This window comes from Rhinatrema bivittatum, chromosome 8, assembly GCF_901001135.1.
Source record: "Rhinatrema bivittatum chromosome 8, aRhiBiv1.1, whole genome shotgun sequence".
Lineage (NCBI taxonomy): Eukaryota > Metazoa > Chordata > Amphibia > Gymnophiona > Rhinatrematidae > Rhinatrema > Rhinatrema bivittatum.
In genome coordinates this window covers 187,360,074-187,366,596 of record NC_042622.1, presented here as the reverse complement: position 1 = coordinate 187,366,596, position 6,523 = coordinate 187,360,074, and the positions used below count along the sequence as shown (strand labels likewise).

At 49.0% G+C, this 6,523-nt stretch overlaps 1 protein-coding gene across 2 annotated transcripts in view; it reads right to left on the bottom strand.

The window, feature by feature from the left end:
• Window positions 1-552: 552 nt before the first annotated feature.
• Window positions 553-6,523, bottom strand: part of CLIP2 (CAP-Gly domain containing linker protein 2) — a 109,725-nt gene continuing 103,754 nt past the window's right edge. For both annotated transcript variants that reach the window (XM_029612177.1, XM_029612178.1), the window contains 2 exons: window positions 3,252-3,314; window positions 553-2,995 (listed from right to left, as the gene is read on the bottom strand). In XM_029612177.1, the coding sequence (XP_029468037.1) occupies window positions 2,984-2,995; window positions 3,252-3,314 (75 nt within the window). In that variant the 3' untranslated portion in view covers window positions 553-2,983. The remainder of the gene's footprint in view (window positions 2,996-3,251; window positions 3,315-6,523) is intronic.

Below are 6,523 nucleotides of genomic sequence, written 5' to 3'. Positions count from 1 at the left end.
AGCCTTTGAAAATTTAGGACAAACTGTGGCTTGCACGAGTTGAAGAGTTTAGTGAATTCAGAATTTCTTGCAGGATATTCCTGAACTGTTAAAGCAGCCAGAAGTAAAGGGGTAGTTGGACTTATTCTCCAAGTAGCTGACCTTCCATTTCTATATATAAATCATTTTGTTTAACCTTAGAGCTCTCCTTTGTCTTCTGAGCATTTGAATGTGTATACTATTTCTTCCATCATGATAAAATCAGATGCTTAACCATAATCTCCATTTTCCTCTTCAAATGTTGTTCCGGAGTCCCAAATCGAGGCTCTTAATCTTCATGACATCATGTCAAAGAGCACTCAACCCTAGAATGTCACTACTTCAAACTAGCAGTTCCTCAAAATAAAATTGGGAAAAAAAAATCATCGCCTTCTCTAAATCTATAAAATAAATATTATATCATGTTCAGCTTCTCCACGGGAGACAACATTTTAGGCAGCTCGCTTTGACCCCTTTTCTGTGACATTATCAGAACTGGGAAGACCAGAATGTCAAATTATCCCATTTGTTGTACAATATGGTAAATTTATGGTCGATTTTTTTTTTCCTATTTCTAAAGGGAAAAGGGATTTTTGTAGGCTGGGATATTTTTTATTGGCTCATTGGTAAATGAGGCAGATAAAGGCCCATCCAGTCTGCCCAGTTGAGATTCAGCTTCTTATGCGTGTGAGCTTCCTCCGATAGATGCTTCATGCACAAAGCCTTCTTTTGATAATTCTTAGGAAGGCAGAATGCTTGGGTGTCAGCATTGACCATAAAATAAAAGTGACTTCTAGAAGTATTCCGTGTTCCTTTAGTATGAGGGGGGTGTCGGACTTCTAACATAAGATGGTAATACATTTCTGATGATCCGATGCACAATTTATGGCAACTGTTCACCATGTTTGCCGTGGAAGACTATTAAGCATCCTTACACTTTCTTTAATAAATATGAAAATTGTAAACAACAAGGAATATAATTTAAAATGCATTAAGCTGATGGGGCCCCCCCCTGACTGAGAGAGGAGGCTCAAGAAGGATGTCAAGGATTAGACTCATCTCCTTGCTGGGGCCTGCCGCCTGGGGTTGGGGAGATACAGGAAGGAAGAAACAAAGGGGATAAGAGAAAATAAATAAGAAAAAATAATAAGCTATGTTTCTATAAATTAGGAATGCACTGAAACATCAGCCGGGGGGTGCCAACAGGTTTCCTCTGCACAGCTCGGTTTGTGTTTCACAGTCCGGCTCATGTGATGCCATATGACTATATTGTTTTTGGTGACTTACAAGACGAGGTTAAGGCTTCCTGAACCAATGGTTATATATTTAGGGTATCACCAAGAAGTAATATTTCGCAAAATAGGGGAGGGCTTTGTGAAATCTTTCGTCGCACATTATCAGGGGGAAGCTATAGTGCTGTGGACATCTGAGGCGCTGTCCTCAGACGAAAGGTGTGTCCGATAGAGAGGCCTGAGCAAGAAGGCAGCGGTTCAGTTACACAGGAATATCTGAGCCCTTTATGTGACACAAAGATGCAATCTGCCCACCGCCTTGTTATGGACATTAATTCAGGCACAGGTTACCATTCCCCTGTGCTACTGTTGTAAATTAAAAGTCATTTCGTAATGTACAAATATTGATCTAGGTTTCCAAGGTCTGTTCTTTAACACAGGGGTAACTATACAAGAGTAACAGTCAGGCTGCTGCAGTCAGGAGCTGCAGCCTTAATAAAAGAGGTGTCCTGGCCAGTCTGGGTGCTGCGACCCTGCGTAACCCCTTCACTCGTCGCTGGCCATGCACATCAAGAGGGACAGGAAACTCCCAGCCCTGAGACAGCAAGTTCCTTCGTTCCGGGTCAGGAGGGCCTCGGTCACGGTCCGGCGGGAGTCTCGGGTCGCCGCAAGACAGTGACCGGTGACGCCGCCCGACCAGGCTCCCGAAGGAGTCTGCAGCAACTGGGGCTTGTGAGGGAGTGCGGAGGGAGAGGAGAAACCTTGGGGCAAAAAGATTAGTTTAAATGGACAGACTTTCAGTCCTTATCCTATTCGCCTGTTTCCTGCTGTACTGCACTGAGCTTTCTTTTAACAAAATAAATAATCTAATAAAGGAATTATAACTTGGTAAATACCAATTGGCCCATTCAGTCTGCCTGGCTGTCTAAGTGACCTCTGTCCTCAAGTTCTCGAAAGGAAAAGGGGAGGGATTGTCTATGTCTATAGTTTCCTCTGTGTATCTGGCAATAGTGCTACTGGTAAAGCAAGCCCCAGCTTTCATTTCAAGGAAGGAGGCTGCTATATTATGACAGAAGAACCCGTAAACATGAAGGAGCTGAGCTGAGAGCCTGCACCTGTCCTCACCCTGCAGAGCAGGGGTAACAAACACGTTAGCTTTCATCCTACTGCTTTTTCTCTCTCTCTTCTTGCTTCTTTAGTATCTGATGTTTTACTGTTTCTGCCAAGATCCATTTTTTTTGTTGGTTTTTAGCAGTCTGTAATATTTTCACTGCTGTCGATTGGGGGGGGGGGGGAGGGGCAACGAGACCATGTGCTGTTTGGTGCCCTCGGGTGCCTTCACGCTGTAAGCAGGGTGGCACCCCGGAGTCGTCCGCCGAACTTCTCGCTGCAAAGGGACGCACTTTCTGCCGCCCCTGCGAAGGGCCTTGTGCCCTGGGATGCTCAGGTCGCGCGAGGACACACCGCAGCTGTCCGGGGAAAATACTGATAGTGCAGCACAGGCAGGAGGAGGAGGAGAGCAGCGCGGAAGGGATCCGGACACAGGCTGCGGGGCTTGTCCTGGGCGAGCCCGTTAGTGCGCTATTAAACGCGGTCCTGCATTTCAATACTGGTAAAAAAAAAGTTTTTCTGGGGCAGGCTTGGAGGGAGACGGGGAGGGTGGCGGACGCGCGTGAAAGGCAGCACTGGCGTCAAAGGCTGCCCCCCCCACGCCCTCCTCTCTTTCTCCTTGATCAGTGCTTCTCCTAGAAGGAAAGAAGAGGCAGCAGGTTAGGAAAGGACCCTTTGTGGACGCGGGCACAGTCAGGCGCTGCAAACGGTGGGAAGACGGGAAGAGCAGAGGGATTTATTTATTTGTCTGGATAGAGGGAATGAGTTACATGCCCGTGGTTTGATGTGAACTTAAAAGGCTGTGACCAATCTCCACGAGGCCCCTAATGGATGGGGTAAGGGAACGGCAAAGGCTACGGGGCGCAGTTTATCAGAACTCGCGCATCTCACCTCTTGTTTGTGGGGTTTATCCTGTTGATGGATCCCATTGGTAGAACCGGAGTTTGCTGAGGGCTGTAAAACAGGATGTGGGTATGTCAAGCACCTTTGAAAACTAACATTGATAACAGGGCATAGCTGCTTATTATTAATGCACTCGTTTCTCTCAAACCTTACAATGCTCTCTGTTGGTTCTCCTGTGCCCATACACAGAGCTGCCATAGGTGCATGTAAACATGCTTGCACGCAGACTTAACACACGCACGGTGACAGACGTAATTAGAACATTGGAGTAGGGAATCAGGAGTTTCTCATGTGCTTGGACATTATGCTTGTACAGCCTCTTCCAAAAAGGGGAAAGCAGCGGTTAGAGCAATGGGCTGAGAATCAGGGAAGGCAGGGTTCAGATCCCACTTCTTCTGCTGACATTGGGCAGGTCAAAGGGACCTCTGCAGAGCGAGCAGTGCTCTACAAACAGAAATGCCCATTTGCAAAATTGCCCCCACAGGTAAAAACGTATCAGCATGGGCCATGTAGAGCCTAAATTTACCTGGGCTGAGCAGACGGGGGGTTGGGGGAGGGGTTTGGGACTTACGCACACGCTTTTGGATTCCCAAAGGTGTGCACATAAATCCTCAAGAAAACGTTCCTTCACCTATTTGAGCAAGTAGAAGTGCCTGTGGGTAAATCTGCAGAGATAGCTTTCAAAGCAGTCTTCTGCACGTAAATCCTGCCAATGCATGCGTTTGCTGGCTAACTTGTGCATGCCCTTACAAAACTGCTCCTTTTATCTCTCATTCTCTCAGGAACCTACTTCGATTGTAAGCTCTTTGGGTAAGGGACTGATCACACCTGAATACCTATCACCATTATAAGTGCTGCGTGCCTCAAGCAGCGCTATAAAACTAAGAACCATTGTTAATATTAACCTCAGTAGGGGACACGGAAGTCTGTGGAGATTAAATTACTTAACCAATGTCACACCCAGTATCAGAGGCAAGCAGGGATTATAGCCCCCCCCCCCCCCCAAAAAAAAACACCAGTTCTCAGTCCCTTTCTCTAATCAACACTTTACTCTTCCACCAACTCACTGTGGTTATTATTAGAAATTACATTTCATTAATTGCTTTGGATGATGTCCCCTCCCTACACTTGGATATATGGGTCTTCCTGTAGCCTAGGGTTTGAAAAACAGTCTTCAGTTCTAGACACTGCAAATCATCTTGACCCTGGCAGTGGGGATGCTGAGATTTGGATGTCATTACCCAGCGGGGAGGCAACCCACATAAAATAGCCGCTCTACTGCGCTTATACCAAAGGACAACCCCAAGAGCAATGAGGAGAATGCCGATGCGATCAAAGCGGCTCCCTGACCCTGAAGGACAGGGAGATCGGTGCTTCAGCAAACGACAACCACATTGTGTTTTTCATTGCTGGGTGACTATCGCATTACAAATGAGAGAGAGAGAGAGAGAGAGAGAGAGAGAGCGTTCCTTGAGCGCCTGCAGCTTCTTAGCCAGGTTCATCCTGAGAGAGCTTCGGCTTTTAGGGGGTCTTTTCTGAAAGCCATTTCTGTGCATAAAATATGGGTTTATGATGTCAAGGGCTTCTTATAAAATTGTGCGTGGGGAGGTTGGTGCACATAAGCCTACGCGCATCATCCGATTTTGCATACACAGTATTTTCACTTGCACCAAAAACATTTAGGCATTTGGGTGGTTGTGGTTTGGAGTCGAGGCAGAGTTGGGATTTAAGCGCATCCTTCTGATTTTAAGAGACATGGGCGTAAATTAACATGCCCAAATTATGTCCTGAAAGGAGCAGGTGAAACTTGATGCCTTTTGGCAAGGCGTATGTCAGGCTGGTCATTCTAAATATAGCCTCCTCCCCTGGGCGCAGGCAGGGAAGTCAGAGAGGGCTGTCTTCTGCCAATGAAGGCCGCGTTCTTCTCTTGCCCTGCGCGGCAGGGCTGAGCGCCAGGAGCCTCTCAGCGCGGCGGTGGCCACTGCTGCTCCTGGGGTCCTCACCCGGCAGGGAGGCTGTCCCTGCTGGTGCCTGCAGCCTGCCTGCCTTTCCTCTTCGTTCTTCGTGGCTGGAGCCGCTTCTGCTGCCTACCTTGCTTGTCCTGGGCCCTCCACGTGGCTGGGGACGCCACCAACAACTCTGCCTCTTCTCCTGCTTCTTCCTAGGCACAGGCGCGCGCCTCTCCTTATCTTTTAAAGGGCCAGCGGCGGGAAAAAGGTCCCCTGGCCCTCATCACTGATGACTTCCACCTGATTTGCTTCAGCCCTATAAAAGGGGCCCTGTTTCAGTCCAGCTTTGCCTTCGCAAGGAGGTAGATGCTCCTGGATGCTCTTGTCCTTCGCTCCAGGAGACCTCGCTGTTCCATCGCTTCTTCAAGGACCTGTGTTCTTCATTGGAGCTCCTTGTCTTGTCCTGATGTCCATGATCCAGTCCAGATGTCCTGAACCCCTGGTTCCTCATCGCCACCTTTCCTGGCATGCCATGTCGTGGTTCACGATCAGCCCCACGGGCGGGCTGAGTAGGGCGCCTCGTGGTATAAGGCCTTCCTCACAGCTGCAGCGCAAGCCTCCGGGAGACTTCTGCCTGAAGCCTTGTTCCTGGTCTACGGAGTTCCTTGCATCTGCTCCGTCCATGTTACAGTCTCTGCTTGAATCTGTGCTGCTCCAGCGTGATACGCGACCAGCTACTGGCAGCTGTGTAGGGCGCGCTCCGGTGCAGGCCTCTACAGTCTCTGGGACATGTTTTTCTCACTCGCTCCTCTATCTAGTCTAGGGTCTGCCTTGAGTCCAGCGTGGTCCGCGACCAGCCCCGCGGGTGGGCTGTGTAGGGCTCACTGCATCGCAGTCTCAACCCAGCACTTTGATCCTGAATCTTCGTCTTCAGTACCTTGCTCCTGAATCCTCATCCAAGTGCCTTTGCCTGAATCCTCATCCAAGTGCCTTCTCTTGAATCCTCATCCAAGTGTCTTCGCCTGAGTCTTCGTCCAAGTGTCTTCGCCTGAGTCTTCGTCCAAGCCTTCCATGTTCCAAGGCCTTCGTTTGCCCCTGGCCTCCGTCCGGCCTGTCGCTTCTTGCCATTACCCAGCGGCAGGTCTGAAAGGGCTTTGAATGGTCGGAGGACTGTTCAAAGACCACCATTGCGTTGTTGGTCTTCCCTGAGTGTGCAGGTCCGGTGGAAGGTCAGTACCTTCAGTCATCCTTGTCTTCAGTCCAGCCTTGTCCTTGCTCTGGATTCCATCGTCTGTCTTCAGTCCAGCCCTG